This window comes from Podarcis melisellensis (assembly GCF_964234715.1).
Source record: "Podarcis melisellensis genome assembly, chromosome: 5".
In the NCBI taxonomy this organism is placed as follows: Eukaryota; Metazoa; Chordata; class Lepidosauria; order Squamata; family Lacertidae; genus Podarcis; species Podarcis melisellensis.
Genome location: NC_138537.1, coordinates 89,079,202 through 89,103,847, shown reverse-complemented (window position 1 = coordinate 89,103,847; position 24,646 = coordinate 89,079,202). Strand labels below are relative to the sequence as shown.

The 24,646-nt window shown below is 44.5% G+C and overlaps 2 protein-coding genes across 4 annotated transcripts in view; one reads left to right on the top strand and one right to left on the bottom strand.

The window, feature by feature from the left end:
- CHUK (component of inhibitor of nuclear factor kappa B kinase complex) overlaps positions 1-4,848 on the top strand; it is a 41,532-nt gene extending 36,684 nt beyond the window's left edge. The window contains exon 21 of the mRNA XM_081911738.1: positions 3,975-4,848. Coding sequence (XP_081767864.1) covers positions 3,975-4,001 — 27 coding nt within the window. The 3' untranslated portion in view covers positions 4,002-4,848. The remainder of the gene's footprint in view (positions 1-3,974) is intronic.
- A 411-nt stretch (positions 4,849-5,259) lies between these two features.
- Positions 5,260-24,646, bottom strand: part of ERICH6B (glutamate rich 6B) — a 35,136-nt gene continuing 15,749 nt past the window's right edge. For all 3 annotated transcript variants that reach the window (XM_081911753.1, XM_081911755.1, XM_081911754.1), the window contains 8 exons: positions 24,358-24,471; positions 18,220-18,377; positions 14,506-14,573; positions 13,184-13,305; positions 12,547-12,635; positions 10,437-10,589; positions 7,235-7,463; positions 5,260-5,573 (listed from right to left, as the gene is read on the bottom strand). In XM_081911753.1, coding sequence (XP_081767879.1) covers positions 5,343-5,573; positions 7,235-7,463; positions 10,437-10,589; positions 12,547-12,635; positions 13,184-13,305; positions 14,506-14,573; positions 18,220-18,377; positions 24,358-24,471 — 1,164 coding nt within the window. In that variant the 3' untranslated portion in view covers positions 5,260-5,342. The remainder of the gene's footprint in view (positions 5,574-7,234; positions 7,464-10,436; positions 10,590-12,546; positions 12,636-13,183; positions 13,306-14,505; positions 14,574-18,219; positions 18,378-24,357; positions 24,472-24,646) is intronic.

Sequence of the window (24,646 nt, the reverse complement as noted above, 5' to 3'; positions counted from 1 at the left end):
GTCTCTACTTCTCAAGATGCTGTCTAGGCCTGTCATTGCCCTTCTCCCAAGAAGCAGGCGTCTTTTAATTTCGTGGCTGCTGTCACCATCTGCAGTGATCATTGAGCCCAAGAAAGTAAAATCTCTCACTACCTCCATTTCTTCCCCTTCTATTTGCCAGGAGGTGATGGGACCAGTGGCCATGATCTTCGTTTTTTTGATGTTGAGCTTCAGACCATATTTTGCGCTCTCCTCTTTCACCCTCATTAAAAGGTTCTTTAATTCCTCCTCACTTTCTGCCATCAAGGTTGTGTCATCTGCATATCTGAGGTTGTTGATATTTCTTCCGGCAATCTTAATTCCGGCTAGGGATTCATCCAGCCCAGCCTTTCGCATGATGAATTCTGCATATAAGTTAAATAAGCAGGGAGACAAAATACAGCCTTGTCGTACTCCTTTCCCAATTTTGAACCAATCAGTTGTTCCATATCCAGTTCTAACTGTAGCTTCTTGTCCCACATAGAGGTTTCTCAGGAGACAGATGAGGTGATCTGGCACTCCCATTTCTTTAAGAACTTGCCATAGTTTGCCGTGGTCGACACAGTCAAAGGCTTTTGCATAGTCAATGAAGCAGAAGTAGATGTCTTTCTGGAACTCTCTAGCTTTCTCCATAATCCAGCGCATGTTTGCAATTTGGTCTCTGGTTCCTCTGCCTCTTCTAAATCCAGCTTGCACTTCTGGGAGTTCTCGGTCCACATACTGCTTGAGCCTTCCTTGTAGAATTTTAAGCATAACCTTGCTAGCGTGTGAAATGAGTGCAATTGTGCGGTAGTTGGAGCATTCTTTGGCACTGCCCTTCTTTGGGATTGGGATGTAGACTGATCTTCTCCAATCTTCTGGCCACTGCTGAGTTTTCCAAACTTGCTGGCATATTGAGTGTAGCACCTTAACAGCATCATCTTTTAAAATTTTAAATAGTTCAGCTGGAATACCATCACTTCCACTGGCCTTGTTATTTGCAGTGCTTTCTAAGGCCCATTTGACTTCACTTTCCAGGATGTCTGGCTCAAGGTCAGCAACCACACTACCTGGGGTATACGAGACATCCATTTCTTTCTGGTATAATTCCTCTGTGTATTCTTGCCACCTCTTCTTGATGTCTTCTGCTTCTGTTAGGTCCTTTCCACTTTTGTCCTTTATTATGGAAATCTTTGTACGAAATGTTCCTTTCATATCTCCAATTTTCTTGAACAGATCTCTGGTTCTTCCCATTCTATTGCTTTCCTCTATTTCTTTGCACTGCTCGTTTAAGAAGGTCTTCTTGTCTCTCCTTGCTATTCTTTGGAAATCTGCATTCAATTTCCTGTATCTTTCACCATCTCCCTCGCATTTTGCTTGCCTTCTCTCCCCCGCTATTTGTAAGGCCTCATTGGACAGCCACTTTGCTTTCTTGCATTTCCTTTTCATTGGGATGGTTTTCGTTGCTGCCTCCTGTATAATGTTACGAGCCTCCATCCATAGTTCTTCAGGCATTCTGTCCACCAAATCTAAATCCTTAAACCTGTTCCTCACTTCCACTGTGTATTCATAAGGGATTTGACTTAGATTGTATCTTACCGGCCCAGTGGTTTTTCCTACTTTCTTCAGTTTAAGCTTGAATTTTGCTATAAGAAGCTGATGATCTGAGCCACAGTCAGCTCCAGGTCTTGTTTTTGCTGACTGTATAGAGCTTCTCCATCTTTGGCTGCAGAGAATATAATCAATCTGATTTCGATGCTGCCCATCTGGTGATGTCCATGTGTAGAGTCGTCTCTTGTGTTGTTGGAAAAGTGTGTTTGTGATGACCAGCTTGTTCTCTTGACAGAACTCTATTAGCCTTTGCCCTGCTTCGTTTTGGTCTCCAAGGCCAAACTTGCCAGTTGTTCCTTTTATCTCTTGACTCCCTACTTTAGCATTCCAATCCCCTATAATGAGAAGAACGTCCTTCTTTGGTGTCACTTCTATAAGGTCTTGTAAGTCTTCATAGAATTGGTCAATTTCAGTTTCTTCAGCACAAGTAGTTGGTGCATAAACTTGGATTACTGTGATGTTAAAAGGTCTGCCTTGGATTCGTATCGAGATCATTCTATCATTTTTGAGATTGCATCCCAGTACAGCTTTCGCCACTCTTTTGTTGACTATGAGGGCCACTCCATTTCTTTTACGGGTTTCTTGCCCACAGTAGTAGATATGATGGTCATCCGAACTGAATTCACCCATTCCCGTCCATTTTAGTTCACTGATGCCCAGGATGTCAATATTTATTCTTGCCATCTCATTTTTGACCACCTCCAACTTACCCAGGTTCATGGTTCTTACATTCCAGGTTCCTATGCAATATTTTTCTTTACAGCATTGGACTTTCCTTTCGCTTCCAGGCATATCCGCAACTGAGCGTCCTTTCGGCTTTGGCCCAGCCGCTTCATCAGCTCTGGATCTACTTGTACTTGCCCTCCGCTCTTCCCCAGTAGCATGTTGGACGCCTTCCGACCTGAGGGGCTCATCTTCCAGCGTCATATCTTTTATATGCCTGTTGTCTTTGTCCATGGAGTTTTCTTGGCAGGGATACTGGAGTGGCTTGCCGGTTCCTCCTCCAGGTGGATCACGTTTGGTCAAAACTCTCCACTATGACCTGTTCATCTTGGGTGCCCTGCTCGGCATAGTTCATAGCTTCTCTGAGTTCTTCAAGCCCCTTCGCCACGGCAAGGCAGTGATCCATGAAGGGGGACTAGTATGTATCCCATAATAAACCTGTTGGTCTTTAAGGTGACCAAGCATCTAAGTTGTGTTTGCTTCCATAGACAGGCACAGCTACCTCTCTGGAGGGTGAGCAATTTGTTTTACTCATAGCATACTCTGGGTTTGTTAATGAGTCCTAACTCTGGAGCATGGGGTTAATTGGGGTCAAACACTTCAATAACCCCATGATAAACCCCAGTCATACACCTTTATTATCAGCCCTTCTGGTTTTGCTGGTGGAGACTACCCTTGAAAGTGTCACAAAATTTCCATTAGGCTTTTTCATATATTACCCCCTCTTAACATTTTTCATGTTAATGGTTTGTCTTCAGGAGAATAACTCCTTTTTTCATGTTGTCACCAAAAGGCCAGGTCGTGTTCTGTTGGTCTCTGGACTGACCTTTTGACTCTCCGGTAAAGAACGGCCTCTAATTAAAACACAAACCAACCAATTTGCAACTCCCCTCCTCCACAAAGCTACAAAATGTCTGGAATTATATTTCCCTTCGCAAGCCCCAGCATCAGTGTTATGGGAGGGAGTCAGAATGCAGCCTCCTGGATGGTCGCCAGATTCTGTGTATAAATCTGTAGGTGCAGACCATCGCCCAACTTAAAATAGTTCGGCATGAAAATCCCCAAACTCGGTTCCATGGGTGACTCTGAGTCAGCTCCCTGGGATAGTTTATTGTTGCACATTGTTTCTAAATTTATTGTTGTACATTGTTTTAATTGTCTGTTTTAACCACATTTGCACATCAGTTTCTAATTCTGTGAGTGTCTTCTATTTCAGAGGCTTCTACTCTGCAGTCTCTTATAGTTGTTTTAACTGCGAGTCTTTTAGTTCTTACGCTCTTACAGTTGTCTTAACTGCATGTTTTTATTTGTTTTTAGTTCTTATCTGTTTTAATTATCAGTTTTTATCCATCCATTATCCGTGTTCAATCTTGTATTATATTCAGATGTTTTATCCTATGCTTGTTTCTTTGTCCTTATTTGCTCCAACATTTATCAGTTAAAAAAAAATCCTAACTGCTATTTTATTTATATGTTCTTGTTTTTTTTATCCTGGTCTGTGACCGTAATAAAGTTCATTCATTCAGCCTCCATGTTAAATGACAACCTGAGAAGTCTCCTCGGTTATCAGTTGCTCATCTTGCTCTTGTTCACTGCTTTATACAAGGGAGCACAGTTGATTGTTTTCCTGCTTTCTTTTGCAGAGTCTCGATTGGAATTGGCTAAATTAGCTGAGTACGTGAACAGAACTTGGAGAATTCGCAGGTGTGATCTGTGTGCATCTGTCCCGTCCTGGATTTATGATCACCTCCTAAATGCAACTGCCACTGCCTGAGAACCTTGCAGTTGAGGATGGCATTTTCATACCTGCTAAATCGTTCTTCTAAATCCAGGTTTGAGTGGCTCCAACCCTCTTAATAGAGTTCTGCAGCTTCTGTAGTCAATCAGCGGCCTTACACCCCTTTGCAACAGACATCAAGGTCTGCTGATTATCTTCAGAATTCCTCTTTCTTTTTCATTAATTGAGACCTTGTCAGACGTTGCCATTCTATATTTGTCCATTCCTGCTGGAACTTCTTGGAAAGTTGGCTGCCCCGGCTTTTCACACTAAGATGTATAGTCCTGATGGAGTCATGGGGGGATATACTGCAATGTAATGAAATGTACAAAGAAATGATATAAATTGCCCTACATGTAATTACTGAATTCTACTAAGGCAGGAACTAGAGAGAAGACATGGAAAAGTCTGTAAATAGTTTGTAACATGGTTCATGAATTGGTCCCCCCTTTTCTCTCTGGTTCCTTAAAAAGTGATTTCAGCATGGGTGGGGAATCTATGGTCCTCCAGATGTACTTCCAACCCCATCAGTCCTAGCCAATTGTTTGAGAAGATGGGAGTTGTAGTCCAACATTGTATGTGAAGGGCCACAGGTCCACCATCCCTGTAACATGGAATATTTTGACTATATATCATCTATTTTTAAATATGTTGATTTTTGTATTACCTGACTTCAACCTAACTAGAGTGGGTTACAAATGTAAAAAAATATATATGAATAAAATGATCCTAATCAGCAATGGGTTTTGCTAGCTCTTTTGTCATTGCATTGGAACTGTAACAACATATAACAGTTGCCCAGTATACCTTTGGAAGAAAGCTGCCCTTTTGGCAAAATCAATAGTTTTGGGGCTGATAGCACCCCTTTGATTTCTGGAAAGTGACCCCTAAGTTTATTATGAAAACTACAACTTATTTCAAATACTTAAACGTAGGTGTGTTTTTCAGAAATAGAGTCCTTCGACAAGGCACCGGACCACTGTTCTATGTGCAACTCTCTGTTTCCTCATGCCAGCAAATAAATGTTTCTACCCATATAATCCAAATTATACAATTACCCAAGCAGTAGAACGGGTTATGCAACTTGTACATGTTTTTACAATCTCAGATGTGTTTTGTACAGAACATGGTACACACTACAGCCAACAAGGTAAACTTACAATGACTGAAGTCAAGTTTACTTGTTTTAACATGGAAGTAGCTCAGCAGCTGTCCCTAAATAACAGGTATGCAGTCATCTTTGTATAGATCGAATTCTCATTTTCTGTCGGCGATGTACATGGTCATACATGTCTGACACGAGGAAATAGAAGTATCTGGTTTCTTCAGGTGGAACGAGACACAGCTCTTTCAGTTGATTCTGCATGCTGGTTAAGAGCCTTCTTATCAGTAGAATCTCGGAGCCAACTAGCTGTCCCGAGGATGCAGGTCTCTGGAGAAACTTCAGCATGTCTGGATCTTTCGGCTACAAAAATCCAAATTTAAGATCCACAGACTGAAAAAAGCAAGATTGCATTTACATAGAGATTCTAGGCAGATCACTACTATACAGTGGTACTTCCAGTTGCGGACGGGATCCATTCCAGAGGTCTGGCTGGATCCCGAGGTTTTCGCAACCGGAGAGACCGCTTCTGTGCATGCAAGCGCGGCGGTAGAACGCATGCGCAGAAGCACTCTACCCCTTTGCGTATGCGCGCACGGCAAAAACCCGGAAATATACTTCCAGGTTTGCCGCTTACGTATCCCGAAGTTCACATAACCGGAGAGAAATGTAAGTGGAGGTACGGCTGTATTTTGATCTGGAAACACTCCTGGATTTAGAGCCTTGTACGATTCTAAAAGAGGGGGAGGATTCTGAATGTAGATTCCTCTGTTCGCTTATGAAAGTCATAAGTACAGAATGTGATGTAAAAGTGCCAGATACAGAATTCTTTTTGTCATGTTAGCTTTCATCATAATTCTAAGTAAAGGCTGCAAGTATGAAGGGGCTTCCCGGGTCTCCTTTGCTAGAAATGCAAGGTCCGGTTCAGTGCAAGAGAGTTCAGAAGCTTTGGATCTGGTTTCAGTGCCAGCTTCAGCCCAGAGTTGGAGGAGAGACATGCATGTTTAACCAGGATGACATTCCAGGTAAGGAAAGGCAGCATGCAATACAGCTGCAGAAAGGAGCAGCTCCCCTTTTCTTCAGTCCAGTCCTGGCTCATGACAAGGAAAGAGGATTTAACCCAGTCCACACCATTTTTACTTGCAACATGCATTTCCCTGCCTAGAAAGGACTAGGGACTTACATGTAAATTCAATGTTTGTAGGCCTGAATATCCAGTTTGTGTCTAATTTACTAATTTAGCTTGGGCTTTTTTTTCTTGAGTCCACACCTGGCTCCCTTCCCCCAGTTAAAAAAACAGAGGCAGGCAGGCCGGAGAGAGACTTCATATTTTGATTATTCCTTATTTATCAGTATCACGTTCATGTCCATTCCACCTTTCCTGTAAGGAGCCCAAAATGACATTCATGGGTCTCTATCCCTCCTATGTCATCCCCACCACAAACCCTTGAGTTAGGTTAGGCTTAATTATCCATCCACCTTATTCTACCTTTTGGATTAACTCTCAGTGAAGTTGTTTAGCTAGCAGTGTCTTTCCTCGCCTCTTTTCCTGGTTAGAGGGTCATACTGAAACATCTACAATACCTACTGCTTTTCCCAAGAAGAGGAACGTATGGTAAGAAAATTCTTACTTTCTCATGTAAAGCTTTTATTTAGGGAAGCATTAAAAAAAATCTGAATCGTATTTTCCTATTTTTCCCTTTTACCATATTTTTGATTTTTATTTATTTTATCTTCTCTATTTTCTGTGTTTTTATCGTATCTATATAAAAGTATTGGGTTTTTGTTAAAAGGAAGGGGTGGGTTCTATCTCCAATTATGAACTTGCACAGTCTTAAAGAGGGGCGCTTTTTAGCCAACTTTTGCTCAACTCCAAAAGTGGCCCGTTGCTAAAATTCTTTGGATTTCAGTCCACGAGCCACATTTGAAGTTCAGCGAAAGTTGGCAAACATTTCTGACAAACAGAGGGAGCACAGCTTAAGATTCCCCGCCACAGGCGTGTGAATAATGCCACAGGCACTCACTTTCAGCTTGGCACCCACATTCAGCTGAAGGCAGTCGTGATTATTAGTAAACGTTAGGAAAATCTGGTCCTGGGCTTCAATTTTAACCTGGATGTAAAGATTCAATTGAATGTAGATGGGTTGGAAAGGAGGTGTATGGATGTGGCTGCTCTTGTCCCACCAATTCCAGTGTTTCTTCCTAACTCCCTTCCGGTCAAAGTACGAGCCAAAGCAGAGGTCTAGATTCAACCTGTTTGGGGGGCGGGGAGGGAATGAAACAAAAGACATTGGAATAAACTCTTTGATTTCTGATGGAGGAACAACAAGTGCAAAACTCAACAACCATTAGTCCCGTGGTGTGAGGGTTTGTTGAACCCTTTCTTATCCCGTTCCCGAAGGCAGTCCTCTCTGCGAGGATTTAAGCTGGCCTATGATCTTAAACGTTTTGGGGATTGTTGTTTATTGCTGGACAGAAAATCGCAAGGACTGAATCCTTTGGCAGGAGACAAAGGAGGAGAGACGTAATGGCTTTGAGCTGGTTAAAAGTGTAGTTTTAAAGCATTTGCTTCTCCCCTGTCTTTAATCATCTCCAAAAGGAAGGTTTTGCAATCTGTGAGAGGCAGCAGAACAGAAGGCAAGCCTAATCTCTCCAATATACCTTATTAATAGGTATAGTGTATGTTTCTCACAGGCACGCGGGTGGCGCTGTAGGTTAAACCACAGAGCCTAGAGCTTGCCGATCAGAAGGTCAGCAGTTCGAATCCCTGCGACGGGGTGAGCTCCCGTTGCTTGGTCCCTGCTCCTGCCAACCTAGCAGTTCAAAAGCACGTCAAAGTACAAGTAGATAAATAGGTACTGCTCCGGCGGGAAGGTAGACAGTGTTTCCGTGCGCTGCTCTGTACGCCGGCTCCCTCGGCCAATAAAGCGAGATGAGCGCCACAACCCCAGAGTCAGTCACGACTGGACCTAATGGTCAGGGGTCCCTTTACCTTTACTATGTTTCTCACTGTGCAGCAACTGCCGCAATGGATCTACTCAATATATTTTATTTCCAAGTTGTACCTTGGAAGCCTTGCGAGTCGAACATTGTCAGTGTACCAGTTTGCAAACGTTCTTTGGAACCCGAACATCCGGCATGGGTTCCGATTGGCTGCTGGAGCTTCCTGCAGCCAATTGGAAGCCTCGCCTTGGTTTCCAAACGTTTTGGAAGTTGAACAGACTTCCAGAACAGATTCCATTCGAGGTACGACTCTACAAACATTTTGCTGCTTCACAACTTTGCTAGCGTACACAGGGTGGAATACAGTGTCACGTTATTACAAACATTCTGTCTGTGCAAGCACTTAGTAGTAGTAGTAATAATACAGTGGTACTTCGAGTTAAGAACTTAATTCGTTCTGGAGGTCCGTTCTTAACCTGAACCTGTTCTTAACCTGAAGCACCACTTTAGCTAATGGGGCCTCCTGCTGCCGCTGCGCCGCCACTGCACGATTTCTGTTCTCATCCTGAAGCAAAGTTCTTAACCTGAGGTACTATTTCTGGGTTAGCAGAGTTTGTAACCTGAAGCGTATGTAACCCGAGGTACCACTGTAATAAATATTTAAACCCCACTCATCTGACTGGGTTGCCCCAGCTACTCTGGACGGCTTCCAACAAATATAAAAACACAATAAAACATTAAATATTAAAAACTTCCCTAAACAGGGCTGCCTTCAGATGTCTTCTAAAAGATGTACTGTATAGTTATTTATCTCCTTGACACCTGACAGGAGAGCATTCCACAGGGAGGGTGCCACCACCGAGAAGGCCCTCTGCCTGGTTCCCTGTAACTTCACTTCTCACAGGGAGGGAACTACCAGAAGGCCCTCGGCACTGGACCTTTGTGTCTGGGCTGAACGATGGGAGTGGAGACACTCCTTCATGATGGAAGGAATACCGCTCCCCTCTCCTCGCCCTGTTCTTTGGGGGTTCTCTGCACGCACAGACCCAAGCCAGTTTGAGGCAGGGGAAGGGGGGGGGAGAGATCCCATTGCACGAATGAAAGTCATTTTGCATGGCTTCCGCTAATGGGGCTGCATAGGTGAAACCCACTTAACATTTTAAAAATGTCTGCATGCAGACATTTATCTTCTGTTTTCTACATACAAATCCCGGGGAGGCTGTACAACTCCTGAACTAAGCTGCCTGCAAGCAGTTTGGTGATGGATTAAGATGAACAAACTGAAGATTAATCCTGAAAAAGAAGGTACTGCGATAAGGGAACAGGGTCCAGGGCAGGGAAGGGCTACCTGCTCTGGACAGAGCTGCATCCCACCTGAAGGACCACATTGGCAGTTTGGAAGCTTTTCTGGACTAAGCGCTGCCTATTCAAGCAAAGGGATCAACGGTAGCCAGGAACGCCTTTTCCCAGCTTAGGCCATTACAGTTAAATAAGTTATCTTACAAAAACCTAGACCGGGGTTTCCCAAACTTGGGTCACCAGCTGTTTTTGGGGACTACAAGTCCCATCATCCCTAGCTAGCAGGACCAGTGGTCAGGGATGGTGGGAATTGTAGTCCAAACACACCGTCTTTTTTGCTCTATTAGACTCACTTTTTCCCTCCTAAAAAGTAAGGGGAAATGTGTGCGCGTCTTATGGAGCGAATGCAGGCTACGCAGCTATCCCAGAAGCCAGAACAGCAAGAGGGATTGCTGCTTTCACTATGCAGAGATCCCTCTTGCTGTTCTGGCTTCTGAGATTCAGAATATTTTTCCTTGTTTTCCTCCTCCCAAAACTAGGTGCATCTTGTGGTCTGGTGCGTCTTATAGAGCAAAAAATACGGTAATTTTGGGAAGCCCTGGCCTAGACCAAGGGTCAGCAAATTTTTCAGCAGGGGGCCGGTCCACTGTTCCTCAGACCTTGTGGGGGGCCGGACTAAATTGGGGGGGGGGAATGAATGAATTGCTATGCCCCACAAATAACCCAGAGATACATTTTAAATAAAAGCACACATTCTGCTCATGTAAAAACACCAGGCAGCCCCCACAAATAACCCAGAGATGCATTTTAAATAAAGGGACACATTCTACTCATGTAAAAACACGCTGATTTCCAGACCGTCTGTGGGCTGGATTTAGAAGGCGATTGGGCCGGATCCAGCCCCCAGGCCTTAGTTGGCCTACCTGTGGCCTAGACTTTCCCCGATTTCATAGAAAAATGTCTGAATGCTTCCTTTCCACTTACCAGATCTTCCCGTTACGGTGGTAGCATACTGCAAAGCCCTGGTTTGCAAAGCAGGCCTGCATTTCATATGATTGGTTGTCCTGTAGAACGATGTATGTGAACTGAAATTCTTTTACATAGCTAATGAGGATAGCGACATTACCTGATGGGTAACTGATTAATAGGTAAGGAAAAAAGAGTATTTTCACATCGGCGGTTCCTTTTTAATTTTGCAAACATTTTTTGCTTTGTTAATATTCTTCACTCAAAGCTTGTTACGTATAAATTACCTACAGACTTACTAATAAACACATTTTCCACCCCCAGAGTCTCAGAGGATTGGATCCTTTCGGTGCGATCCCTTGAGTCAAGATGTCAAAATGTTTTTGGTTTACTAAGAGACTTTGTTCCTTCCCGAAAGGATTCTCTCTTTTTTAAAACGTTAAAGATTTTCATTAGATTTTCATAACCTTAAGCAGATAATTTCAATTTGTTATACATTTCTCTTATAAATTTGATTTCCCACCTTCTTTTCCATGCTGTTTTTATACCCGTCCCTTTTATATACTGTAAAATATCACAATTTTCACCAAATGCATATTCCACTATTACAGGGATCAGCAAACATTTTCAGCAGGGGGCCAGTCCACTGTCCCTCATACCTTGGGGGGGGGGGAACTATATTTTGGGGGGGGGGAATGGCCCCACAAAGATCCCAATAGATGCATTTTAAATAAAAATAAAAGGACACAGCATGCCAGGCAGGCCCCACAAAGATCCCACAGATGCATTTTAAATCGAAGGAGACAGCTTACCTGTGCCTTGTAAGCAGCAGGGGCTGTCGATGGCAGCGGCGGAGGGACGTTGAGCGGCGCAAAAGGGCTGCCTCCACAGAGGGGGCTGCTTAAAATGCGGCTCAGCCAGCTCACCCCAGCACCCTTCCTCCTCTAGGCAGGGCGGGGAGAAGCCAGGAGGAGGGAGGGAGGAGGCGCCACCGCGGTGTGTGTGAGGGAGAGGGGGGAATGGATTGGCGAAGAAAAAAATGGCGCAGCCCGAACGAACAGAATCCCCACGCCGATCCACGCGGCAATTCCCGGACCATCCACGGGCCAGATCCAGAAGGCAACTGGGCCAGATCCGGCCCCCGGGCCTTAGTTTGCCGACCCCTGCTCTATTGCATCACAAATTTCATCTAATATATGTATTCCTCTATTTCATATATTATCATTTCTTCCTGTTGCTCAAATTTCAAACCCTGCCTGCAGTTTCATTTGGTTGCTAAATATATTTTTTCAAATCATCCAAAAAGACTACCCTCTCTGATACGCCTGAGACAGTTTCTCGTTCATTATGATCTCTGTGAGGATGGACACACAGAAAATTATGCAGATGGTCACGGATTCTGCCGGTCATCCGTGACCAAGAAAAAGAGACGGTGGAAGAAGATTGGATGAAATTTAAAGTATATCTGAAAAACTGTTGTAAAATTGATGAATGCTAAAATGTCAAGGGAAAGGAAAATATAGAATTACAGCTGTAACCGATTAAGGGTTAGAAGAAACTTAAAGAGAAAATAAGTAATTAATTAATTGGTGTGAAGAGTTGCTGAAAATTTTTTAAAACAGAGATGCAGAAAAGGGGAGGTAAGGGGAAGTCCGAGAAGTAAGGTTATGAAAATAAGTTTTTTGAAATTATACATGTTTATATGTTTTGGGTCTGTTTTTGTGTGTGTATTGTTTTGTCTTTTATTTGTGTTGGAAAACTAATAAAAAAATTATTTAAAAAAAAACACAACAGAAAATTATGCAGGTGAATCTTCAGGACGTTGTAGACACCCACACACCTGTAGCAGGTGGGAGCCGTGAATCCAGTTTCACATTTTAATGGACTGTGATTGCTCACTTCCTGTCTTGGGTCAGTCGTAAACTCTCAGCCTAAGATACCTCACATGGGTGTTGGGAATATGCAGAAGGAGCCATAGTGTCCTATAGCCTACCGGATGCCTTTTTTGTACTGTAAACAGCCGCACATCTCCTCATCCCCACCCCACCCCACCTTACTGGCAACTTTGTACAGCTCCAAAGCCATCAACCATTCTTAATCTGGCTTCATGATTGTTATTGTCGGATATTAAACTTGGCCAGTTCCATCTGGGAAAAATAGATAGAATATCTTCCCATCAGAATAATATCTTTTCACAGGCTTGGTAGAATGGCAAATCTAAGGGGAAAGCGGGAGAAAAGGGAGAAGATAAGAGCATGGTTATTTATCAATTCTGGAAACTCATTGGTAGCCAGTGGAAATAATTCTGGAAATTATTGTGTGTGCTCTCTGCATCAGCTGTAGTTCCTGAGCAGTCTTCAAGGGCAGCCCTGTGGACAATGTATTGCAGTAATCTAGCCTGGAGGCCACCGGATCATAGACAAGTTGAAATTCAACGCTGTACAAACAAACACGTGTGTAAGTTGCCTGCTTGTGTTATCTAACGAGGAGAGCCAAAGGTAGGCAGTTGTAGAGAAGAAAAGTGCAGCTGGCTGGACTAGGGTGCTCAGAAGATGGGGTGCTGCTGCTGGGTGTGTGTTGTGAATGGATGGATGAAGGGAGGGAGATATGGATGTGGGGATGAATGAAGGAGAGAGAGGTGTGGTGGCCTGGGATTCGGACTCGGAGGCTGAACCAGCCCCGGAGCTAATCGAGCATCACAAAGGGACTTGGAAGAGGTGCCCCTGTACACAAGAGAGCCCCAATAAATTAGGATAACTACATACCTTTAACTGTTCAGCTTTGAACTCCAAATCTAAAATCAGTATTTCCTTGGGCTCTGGAGCTTTCTTACGGACTTTTTTGGGTTTGGGTGGATAATCTGATAATTTGAATCTGAGTTTCATACCTGAAACAGTTTTAGAAGGAGAGTGTTCAAACAATTTGGAATTTCAGTATATAACGCTTACTGTATGTATGTATGTATGTATGTGTCTGTCTGTCTGTCTGTCTGTCTATATCTACAGTGAGGGGGAAAGTATTTGATCCTCTGCTAAATTTGCCTGTTTGCCCTCTGACAAAGAAATGATCAGTCCATAATTTTAGTGGTAGGTTTATTGTAGCTGTGAGAGGCAGAATAACAACAGGAAAACCATCTCCCTCTTGTAGCCCAGTCCAGCCTTGTGCAGGTCTACAATCTTGTCCCTGACATCCTTGGACAGCTCTTTGGTCTTGGTCATGGTGGCCACTTCGGAATCCACTGGATTGATTGCTTCTGTCGACAGGTGTCTTTTGTACAGGAACTGTAACAAGCTGGGATTGCAGGTAAGACCTTTCCCTTACAGCAGGTGCCTCTAATCTCAGCTCTCCTTACAAACAGTGAAGATACCAGGTAGCCTGACATCTGCCTGGTTGACAGGGGGTCAAATACTTCTCTCACTCATAATGCGCATCAATCTCTGACTTTTGTCTCCTGGGTTTCTGGGAGGTTTTCCTGTTGTTATTCTGTCTCTCACGGCTACAATAAACTTACCATTAAAACTATGGACTGGTCATTTCTTTGTCAGAGGGCAAACGGGCAAATTTAGCAGGGGATCAAATACTTCCCCTCCCCCCTCACTGTATCTACCTACCTGCAGCCCACACTGTTCCCACTTATACCTTCCCTGGTGGGTCCCACTTCTTTAAGGTTTCAGTTTGGGAGTTAATTTCAGTAGGGAGAATGTAGCAGGACTTGTTTCACGGATTTTGGGAGAAACTCTTTGGTAGAAGAGAAGAAGAAGAAGAGTTTGGATTTGATATCCCGCTTTATCACTACCCGAAGGAGTTTCAAAGCGGCTAACATTCTCCTTTCCCTTCCTCTCCCACAACAAACACTCTGTGAGGTGAGTGGGGCTGAGAGACTTCACAGAAGTGTGACTGGCCCAAGGTCACCCAGCAGCTGCATGTGGAGGAGCGGAGACGCGAACCCAGTTCCCCAGATTACGAGACTACCGCTCTTAACCACTACACCACACTGGCTCTCAGGAGCTGGAGGGAATGGCAGAAGGGCAGGGGTGGGGAGACTAGACACCCCGGATTCTGCAACCAACCAGAGGCTTGTACTCACACGGTCCAAACTTTATATATTGCTCAAAGACGTCCCTGTACTGATCAATGCCCCCTTTGTCTTCAATCCTAGGAGAGAGAGATGCAGAAAGTAAATACCCTTAAGATTGCAAAGAATGCCAGGCACAGAGCCAAGGTTTTACAGTACGCTACGTCCACGTGAACATTGTGTGGTGGCTAGGCAGGGAAAGCAGCCGGGGGAAGGTACGGATTAAAATAAAATTAACGTACGGGGAAAAAACAAAGCAGACTTGAGTTCACGAGCTGGAACCTGATTTGCTTTTCCTTTTCTCAACTAGAAGGAAAGTGCAGATCCCTAAACTCAGGCACTGGAGCAGGAGAGCTTGATACTGGGGTTTTATTGGTGCTGACCTTTAAAGCCCTAAATGGCCTCGGTCCAGTATACCTGAAGGAGCGTCTCCACCCCCATTGTTCTGCCCAGACACTGAGGTCCAGCGCCGAGGGCCTTCTGGTGGTTCCCTCGCTGCAAGAAACGAGGTTACAGGGAACCAGGCAGAGGGCCTTCTCGGTAGTGGCACCTGCCCTGTGGAACACCCTCCCACCAGATGTCAAGGAAATACAGTGGTACCTCAGGTTACATGCGCTTTGGGTTACATACGCTTCAGGTTACAGACTCCGCTAAGCCAAAAATACTGCTTCAGGTTAAGAACTTTGCTTCAGGATGAGAACAGAAATTGTGTTCTGGCGGTGCAATGGCAGCGGGAGGCCCCATTAGCTAAAGTGGTGCTTCAGGTTAAGAAGAGTTTCAGGTTAAGAACGGACCTCCGGAACGAATTAAGTACTTAACCCGAGGTACCACTGTACCAGACTTTTAGAAGACATCTGAAGGCAGCCCTGTTTAGGGAAGCTTTTAATGTTTAATAGACTATTGTATTTTAATATTCTGTTGGAAGCTGCCCAGAGTGGCCGGGGAAACCCAACCAGATGGGCAGGGTATAAATTATTATCATCATCATCATCATCATCCTCCATGCAGCGTGCTTGAGGGGTGGCTGGGCAAGCAAACTGCATTGCTTGTGGACAGTTGCTGCTGTATGTTTATCATTTTCAGGCTGTCAGCCTTCAGGACCCAGGGCTGTCAATGCACGCAGTGACATCAACAGAGGTATAGTGATATACCTCAAGGAAAGTGATAATACCACTCTGTTCTGCCTTGTTCAGACCACACGTGGAGTACTGTGTCCAATTCTGGGCACCGCAATTTAGGAAGGATGTTGACAAGCTGGAAAGTGTGCAGAGGACGGCAACCAAGGTGATCAAGGGTATAGAAGCCAAGCCTTAGGATGGGGTCAGCAAACTTACTGTGCCTCGGGCCAGTGTCTCCAGTGCCGATCGCGCACCGGACCGGAGGGCAGGGGAGCGCATGCCCACACACTATTTCCGGCGCACTTCTGGGTCGGAGGAGCACCGGAAATAGGTTGTGTGCATGTGCACGGGCCTCCTCCAACCTGGATGTGCACCGGAAATAACGCTTGCGCATGCGCAGATAACACTTGTTCATGCGCACAAGCTATTCCCAGTGCTCCTCCGGGATGAGACCCAAGATGGCGACGGCTTAGCAAGCAGCCTTCGGAGCTCTGCAGATAACAGGACTGTAATTAGCGCTGACTGCCACCCAGGGAAGTACCGTATTTTTTGCTCTATAAGACTCACTTTTTCCCTCCTAAATAGTAAGGAGAAATGTGTGTGTGTCTTATGGAGCGAATGCAGGCTGCACAGCTATCACAGAAGCCAGAACAGCAAGAGGGATTGCTGCTTTCACTGCACAGCGATCCCTCTTGCTGTTCTGGCTTCTGAGATTCAGAATATTTTTTTTCTTGTTTTCCTCCTTCAAAAACTAGGTGCATCTTGTGGTCTGGTGCATCTTATAGAGCGAAAAATACAGTACTTTTTCCTTTTTTACTTCTCTACTTTTAAACTTACCAACCTACTGAGATTCTAACAGCACCTTCTTGTCTATGCTATGAGAAACATCTTGGGCAAGTTCTGTGCCCAAGTTCTGTGCCTTGGGCAAGCATCCTTGGCAGGCCACCAGCTGCTAGCTATTAACCGCCAACTCCCTTCTATACTTTGTTCCTGAAACTCCTGGCAGTCTCCACACGGAGAAGCTCTTAAATTGAAAAAACTGGGCACTTTCTATTTTTTCTCTCTTTTTTGGTTGGGGAAACTTCTCCTTGTTTACTCTCCACGGCGACGCTATGCCTGCTAGTAAACGCTACAGGGACCCAGAGGATGTAGCTCTCTCACCGGTTCCCAAACAATCTAAAATAGAGGACTTTTTTTAACAGTGCTCCTCCGTACCAGAAGTGGGCAGCCGCGCAAGAGCTGGCGGCGGCAGTGGGCAGCGGGGGTTGCCACGGGCCAGATAAACAAGTCCCTTGGGTCTTATCCGGCCCACGAGCCTTAGTTTGAGGACCCCTGCCTTAGGAGAAGCACTTGAAGGAAGCGGGTATGTTTAGCCTGGAAAAGAGGAGACTGAGAGGAGATATGATAGCCATCTTCAGATATCTTAAGGGCTGTCACATGGAAGAGGGAACAAGCTCTGGAGGAGAGGAATCGAAAGAATGGCTTCAAGTTACAAGAAAGGAGATTCCGACTAAACATCAGGAAAACTTTCCTGACTGTAAGAGCTGTTTGACAGTGGAACGGTCTCCCTTGGGACATTGTGGACTCTCCTTCCTTGGAGGGTTTTAAGCAGAGGTTGGATGGCCATCTGTCATGGATGCTTTATTTGAGATTCCTTTATTATAGGGGGTTGGACTAGATCAGGCATGGCCAGACTTGGCCCTCCAGCAGTTTTGGGACTACAACTCCCATCATCCCTAGCTAACAAGACCAGTGATCAGGGATGATGGGAATTGTAGTCCCAAAACATCTGGAGGGCCATGTATGGCCATGCCTGGACTAGATGACCCTTGGGGTCCCTTCTAACTCTGCAACTCTATGGTTATATGACATTTAGAAAGCAGTTCCATGTGCTGAAAAAGCCAAGATGGAGGTGTAGCACAATAAAAAAAATGAGGAGAAATCTGTATATTACTAGGGTTGAACATAAGCAACTACGTACTTTGGATTTTTCTCCGTAACAAACATGTTGGCAAGGGAACAGATGTCAGGAGACACTATGAACCCCTTATTTTTGTCTGTCAAGGCTGAAGCATTTATTCCGTACACTGGAAGTGCTCAAAAGGACAACTTAAGATGGATTCTTCTTGGGAGTGAATAAAAGTCCTGGATTCTTTTCTCTTTTTTTTAATGGCTATAAATTCTACATTGGAAAGTTGCTTTCCGGTTGTGAGTCTTATTCCATTGTAGATAGGGGCTGCCATACGTCCGGGTTTTCACAGACAAGTCCAGAAATCGCTCAGCAAAATGGCTTCCGGGTGCATTTTTGCTGAATCAGCAAAATGTCCAGGAAAACCCGGACGTATGACTAGTAGGGCTATTTAAAAAAAGAAACAAACAAAGGAAAGGCCTAAAATATTTGGGGGGGGCGGGGAAGAGATGTTCAGCAGCTCAACAACTTTGTTTGGATTTTCACTATTGGGAATACGGCAACCCAAATGGTAGACTGCCAGATCAAACTCCTCTCAAGACCGTTTTCACAGTCCTGTCATATTTAGCAATCAGAAAATAAAGCGGGAAGTCTCTGGGTAGTTTGAGAACTGAAGAAGTCATCTCCAAAATCACTCACTCTTTTATCAGTGTCCTTTTAGTCTTGTTCTCTAGCCAAGAGCCTTCCGATTGGTGTCGGTGAGGAGTGATGTCGATTGTACTTCCTTCGGGGCTGTTTTCTATGAGCTCCTGAACTACACATTGGAAAATGTCCTTGTATGTCCTGCAACACATAAGCTATACAAAACCCAGTAATTTGAAAATCACTTTAATGGAAGCCGCTATCAAGTTTTTCTCATTTACGGGCTATTTTATCCTAGATCCCAAATTTGCTAATTCTTAGCTTTGTTTGGAGGGACGCAGGTGGCGCTGTGGGTTAAAGCACAGAACCTAGGACTTGCCGATCAGAAGGTCGGTAGTTCAAATCCCTGCGACAGAGTGAGCTCCCGTTGCTCAGTCCCTGCTCCTGCCAACCTAGCAGTTTGAAAGCATGTCAAAGTGCAAGTAGATAAATAGGTACCGCTCCGGCGGGAAGGTAAATGGCATTTCCGTGCGCTGCTCTGGTTCGCCAGAAGCGGCTTAGTCATGCTGGCCACATGACCCGGAATCTGTACGCCGGCTCCCTCGGCCAATAAAGCGAGATGAGCGCCACAACCGCAGTGTCGTCCGCGAGTGGACCCAACGGTCAGGGGTCCCTTTACCTAGCTTTGTTTAGTTCTTTTGCGTCACCTCTGGGTTTCCCGTATTTTGCAGGAACAAATTCAAGGACATACCAAAAATTCAGATTCGCGCGATTATTTTTTTTTTTTAAATATATTTTTATTAATTTTACATATTGTATAAGAACAGATAGAAAAACAAGTAAGAAAAGAAAGAAAAAAAAAGAAATATAAATTTTTCATTTTTCATGATCCTTTTTTTCATAACTACTGGACTTCCCCACATCCTCCCGACCCTGCATTATTTATAGTACAAACTTCAGCAATATGTTAACTTATTTTCGAACTTAATGTAACTTTCATTTATCATGTTACCTCATATCCTATATCCTATAACCCAATTTTTGTATACTCTAATTTTAACACAATAAAGTTGTTTCATTTTCTATCTCTGACTCCTTGCGCCTTAATTTCCATTTCATTAATTTACTATTTCTGAAGCTGTACTTTCTTAAAGAAAATGCATTTTAACATTCATACAACTTATAGTATTTTTGCAAATAGTCCTTGAATTTTTTCCAGTCCTCCTCAGTTGTTTCTTCGCCCATGTCTCGGATTCTGCCAGTCATCTCGGCCAGTTCCATATAGTCCATCAACTGTGTCTGCCATTCCTCCAGCGTGGGTAAATCTTGTGTCTTCCAATACTTTGCAATCAATATCCTTGCTGCTGCAGTAGCATACATAAAGAAAGTCCTATCCTTCTTTAACACTCTCTGGTCCACAATGCCCAGGAGAAAGGCCTCCGGTTTCTTGGGTAAGGTAAATCTAAGTACCTTTTTTAGCTCATTATGAATCATCTCCCAGAAGGCCTTCACTTTCGGACATGTCCACCAGAGGTGAAAGAATGTCCCTTCCGCCTCTTTGCATTTCCAACATTTATTGTCAGACAGGTGATATATCTTAGCTAACTTGACTGGGGTCATGTACCACCGGTATATCATTTTCATGATATTTTCTTTCAAGGCGATGCACGCCGTAAATTTCATTCCGGTGTTCCATAACCTTTCCCAGTCTTCAAACATGATGTTATGCCCAACATCCTGTGCCCATTTTCTCATGGCGGATTTGACTGTTTCGTCCTGTGTGTTCCACTTAAGCAGCAAGTTGTACATTCTCGAAAGTAATTTGTCTTTTGGTTCTAAGAGTTCTGTCTCTAGTTTCGATTTTTCCACCTGGAACCCAACCTTTTTATCCACTTTAAATACCTCCTGAATTTGAGCATAGTGTAACCAATCTCGCACCTTGCTTTTTATTTTGTCCAAGCTCTGCAACCTCCAATTGTCACCAATTTTTTCAATTATTTCCCAATATTTGGGCCAGTAGGCCTCCATGTTAAGTCTCTTACGTGCCTTGGCCTCCAGCGGTGAAAGCCACCTCGGAGTCTTACTCTCTAGTACAGTGTTTCCCAACCGGTGTTCCGCGGCACACTACTGTGCCGTCAGACATTGGCTGGTGTGCCGTGGGAGGGAGGCGGGCGAGTCGGGCGGTGAGAGGCGTCGGCGGCGAGGATCCGCGTCGAGCCGGGGGCGGCTCCGCGGTGGTGGTGCCGAGCGGCGGGGCAGCGCGTGCAAAAGGGAGGAGCGCGAGACAGCGGAGGAGGAGGAGGCCGGCATGTCCGGGCAGCAGCAGCAACAACAGCAGCAGCAACTCCCGGCGACGGCTCCTCAAGCCCCGCCGCCGCCCCCTCCTCCGCCCGCTATCGCCGCCACCACCACAACAGCCGCCGCCGCCTCAGTTGCCGCCGTCCCTCAGTCCCTCGCTCTGCTGCCTCCTCCCACCCCCAAAGCTTGGAGGTTCCCCGGCAAGGGGGAGGGAAAAAACTTTCACTTTCGTGCGTCCCTCCCGGCGTGACGCTGCGCGCTGACGTCACGGGGCGGGGCTTTAATGGTGGTGTGCCGTGAGATTTTTTTTCAGTAAACAGGTGTGCCGTTGCCCAAAAAAGTTTGGGAAACACTGCTCTAGTAAATCCTTATACTTTAACCAGACCATCAAAATTGCTCTCCTGACAATATGGTTTTTAAACAATTTGTGAACTTTAACCTTGTCGTACCACAGATATGCATGCCACCCAAAAGCATTATCGAACCCTTCCAAATCTAGGACATCCGTGTTCTCAAGCAAAATCCAGTCCTTCAGCCAGCAGAAGGCTGCAGATTCATAATATAACTTCAAGTCTGGCAGGGCAAATCCCCCTCTTTCTTTCGCATCTGTTAAGATTTTAAACTTTATTCGGGGCTTTTTGCCCTGCCAGACAAATTTGGAAATATCCTTCTGCCATTTCCCAAAACATTCCACCTTGTCCACGATTTGTAGGGCCTGAAACAAAAATAACATTTTAGGCAATACATTCATCTTTATAGCTGCTATTCGCCCCAACAAGGAAAGTTTCAATCTTGACCATGTTTCCAAGTCTCTTTTGATTTCTGCCCAACATTTCACATAGTTATCTTTAAACAAATTCAAATTTTTGGAGGTCAGATACACCCCTAAGTATTTTACTTTTTTAACCACATTTAGTTCTGTTTCTTTCTGGAACTCATCTGTTTCTGTAGTTGTCAAATTCTTTGCTAAAACCTTAGTCTTTTGTTTGTTTAATTTAAATCCCGCCACCCGACCAAAATCAGAAATTAATTTCAATACTCTTTTCGTGCTAGAGACTGGCTCCTGTAGTGTTAGTACTAAATCATCTGCGAATGCTTTCAATTTATATTGTTTCACTCCGACCTCAATTCCTTGCACCAACCGGTCCTTTCTAATCATACTCAATAGCACCTCCAGGACTGAAATAAACAATAGGGGGGATAGGGGACACCCCTGCCGTGTCCCTTTTTCAATATTGAACTCCTCCGTCACCACATTGTTTACTATCAGTTTAGCTTTTTGTTCTGAATAAATTGCTTCTATTCCATTTTCAAACCCCTGCCCCACTCCCATCCCTTCCAAATTTTTCTTCATAAACATCCAAGAAATGTTGTCAAAAGCTTTCTCCGCGTCAATAAAAATTAAAGCCGCTTTAGTGTTGAGATTTGTTTGAAGAAGTTCCAAGATATCAATAATATTTCTTGTGTTATCAAACAAATGCCTACCAGGGAGAAAGCCAGCCTGGTCCTTATGGATCACTTCATTTAGCACTCTTTTAAACCTACTTGCTAAAATATCTGCAAAAATTTTGTAATCCACATTTAGGAGTGAGATGGGGCGGTAGTTCTTGAGTTGCGTCTTTTCAGTTTCTGATTTAGGTATCAATGTGATGAAAGCTTCTTTCCACGTTTCGGGTGCCTTCTTTCCCTCCATAATCAAGTTACAAACCTCCAACATTGGTTGTATCAAATATTCCTTCAAAACCTTATAATATTTGGAGGTAAGTCCATCAGGGCCCGGAGATTTGCCTAGTTGAAGATTCTGAATGGCACTTTCAATTTCTTGCCGTGTGATTTTATTATTCAGGGTTACTCTCATATCCTGGGGTATTTTTTGTAGTCCGTTGGTTTTAACAAATTGTTCCACCTCAGAGTCTTTCTGTGGCCCTTGTGCATAAAGTTCTTTGAAGTATCTCTGGAAACACCTTCTAATTTCCTCGGGTTTCTGGACCATTCTCCCTTCAATCCCTAGATTTGTAACTGTATTAAGTTTTTGTCTCTTTTTCAACTGCCACGCTAGCAGTTTCCCGCATTTGTTGGCTGATTCAAAAGATCTTTGTTTCATTTGTTTAATTTTCCATTCCACCTCCTGATTTATCAGTTTCGAATATTGTGCCTGGAAGAATTTCACTTCTCTCAATACTTCCTTCGACTTAGGCCTAGATCTCAGTTTTTTCTCTCCTTCTCTTATTTTCTCCAGAATCTTCTCCTTCTTTTCATTCCAGAGCCTTTTCTTGATGGTATTTTGTTGGATTAGAAACCCTCTCATAACTGCTTTACTTGCGTCCCAGATTGTTCTTTTTTCCAGAGTAGTATTTAAATTTATCTCGAAGTAGTCTTTTAAAGTTTTTTGGGCCTTCTTGAGAATCTCCTGATCTCTTAATAAGGTGTCATTCATTTTCCATCTAAAGGATCCGGTTGTGTTTAATCTCAATTCCACTTTCAGAGCATTATGGTCGGAGCAGGTTTTTGGGCAGATTTCCACTTTTCTAGTCTTAGGTGCCAGTCCTCTGGATATCCATATTTGGTCGATTCGTGTCCATGTCAGATGAGCTTCAGAAAAGAAAGTTCCTTCTTTCCCTAGAGGGTTCTTAACCCTCCATATGTCAATCAAGTCCATATTGTCAGTCATCAGATTCGCGCGATTAAAGTGCTCTGCCGCCATAGCAGAACAAGTTCTTTAATGGCCTTTTTTGTGGGTAGAAAAGTGATGGGAAGATGCACTGAAAAGTGTGGGATCAACAAATGATTAACAGGGAAATATACAGGCACCACACAATTAAATCAGGAGGAGTGCTCATTGTTGCAGAACCTCTCTGGAAACAAATGAGAACAAATGCTCAAAAAAGACTGGGCAGAAGAACATTGCTGTTGTCGGGGCCAGCCCACCCCTGAGGCAAGGCCAGGTGGCTGCCTCAGGCGGCAGGATCTGCAGGGACAGCAGATCTAAGTTCAGATCTTTATTCCCCTCCTTGTTCCTGATGTAGAGCTTCACTCCCCCCTTCTTCCGTGTTAGGGAGAGAGGACACCATTTTGTGGTTTGCCTCAGGTGCCAAAATGGCCTGCTCTGGTTGTTCAGTTACCGTATTTTTCGCTCCATAAGGTGCACCTGACCATAAGGCACACCTAGTTTTTAGAGGGGGAAATCAAGGGGGAAAAATTATCCCCCCCAGCCCCAAAGAGCAGTGCTTTTGCTGGAGGTGGGGGAATTCCCCCACCTCGTAGAAAAGCCCGCAGGACCCGCGCACCCTTTAAGGAATGCACGGCTCCTGAGGGCTTTTCTATGAGGAGGGAGAAGGGACTGACTGGCCGCGTCAGTCCCTTCTCCTTCCTGGGGAAAAGCCCGCAAGAGCCGCGCGGAGCTTCTGTGCCTCTTGGGGGCTTTTCCTGCCTGCCTCCCCCTGCATTCGCTCCATAAGACACACAAACATACCAGAACAGTTATTATAGAGGCTTTAGCGAGTCTGAGCAAACGCATCCGCTGCAAGTTTAAAAGGGGGAATGTTACTCTGCTAAATTGTGAACTTGTTAACACAAGTTGGAAAGGCTATTATCAGACAATATGTCCTGCATCCCTGATGCTCACAGAACAGAGATCTCTGGGCTCGCTTCTAAAGAAAGGGCAGAGAAACTGCAAACAAAGGGCAGCTGGGTACGGCCACCCCAATGGGGGTTGATCTCAGCCCCACTGGGGTTAGAAGGGAGGGGAGGGGGCTGACTGGGTCTCTTCCCACTGACACCTGCTTCTCCTCCTGCTCCAAAGGAAACCACCAGGGCACATACTTTTTTCTGGGAAGTATTCCACTTTCAGAAGTGAAGTTGTTGTTTTTTTGTTTTGAAAATGAGAACAATACTCACACTTTCCATTTTCTCTGGCCTCTCATCCAGGTATTCTGCTGTTGGTAAAGGGTTCAGTGCCATGGCGCAAAACTCACAGCAACCGAGAAGGCAAAGATCGGTTTCAGAATGATCCTGAAAAAGAGGTGGAGGGGTAAGCAAATGGCTTCGCAAACTAAACTAGCTATACACTTTCCAATACTGGAAAGGGAATCAGTTGCCCACTAGGGGAGAGTGGCTATGTAAGCTCTCAGAATGCTTAGAATTAGCCAAATTGACCGACATAATAAGACAAACCCCAAAAAGTGAA